The sequence below is a fragment of the Antrostomus carolinensis genome, unplaced genomic scaffold (genome assembly GCF_000700745.2).
Source record: "Antrostomus carolinensis isolate BGI_N321 unplaced genomic scaffold, ASM70074v2 scaffold40296, whole genome shotgun sequence".
Taxonomy (NCBI): domain Eukaryota; kingdom Metazoa; phylum Chordata; class Aves; order Caprimulgiformes; family Caprimulgidae; genus Antrostomus; species Antrostomus carolinensis.
This window is the reverse complement of record NW_010321835.1, coordinates 3,116-3,432: the sequence shown is the minus strand read 5'-3', so window position 1 is coordinate 3,432 and position 317 is coordinate 3,116. Positions and strand designations below refer to the sequence as shown.

The window sequence follows — 317 nt, the reverse complement described above, 5'->3', positions numbered from 1 at the left end:
GGCAGCGGCGGTGGCAGCAGCGGTGCCCCCAACCACCAAGAGCGCCCCGCAGGCAGTAACAGTGCCACCAGCTGCCAAGAGCACCCCACAGACAAGTGCTGCATTACTGTCTTCCAAAACTCAAGGGAGTGCTGCAGCATCAGTGTCCAAGAGCAGCGCTCAGGCAGGCACCTCGCTGCTGCTGGCCCCCAAGAGTGGCGCTCAGGCAGGCACCTCGCTGCTGCTGGCCCCCAAGGGCGCTGCTAAGGCAGGCTCCTCGCTCCTGGCCTCCAAGAGCAGTGCTGAGGTGGCTGGCCCGGTGCTGGCTGCCCGGGGGG

At 67.2% G+C, this 317-nt stretch overlaps 1 protein-coding gene across 1 annotated transcript in view; it reads left to right on the top strand.

Annotated features, from left to right (window-relative positions):
- LOC104526580 (CDKN2A-interacting protein) overlaps window positions 1-317 on the top strand; it is a gene marked incomplete at its 5' end in the record, with an annotated part of 3,562 nt that overhangs the window by 1,838 nt on the left and 1,407 nt on the right. The window contains one exon of the mRNA XM_029085466.1: window positions 7-315. Coding sequence (XP_028941299.1) covers window positions 7-315 — 309 coding nt within the window. The remainder of the gene's footprint in view (window positions 1-6; window positions 316-317) is intronic.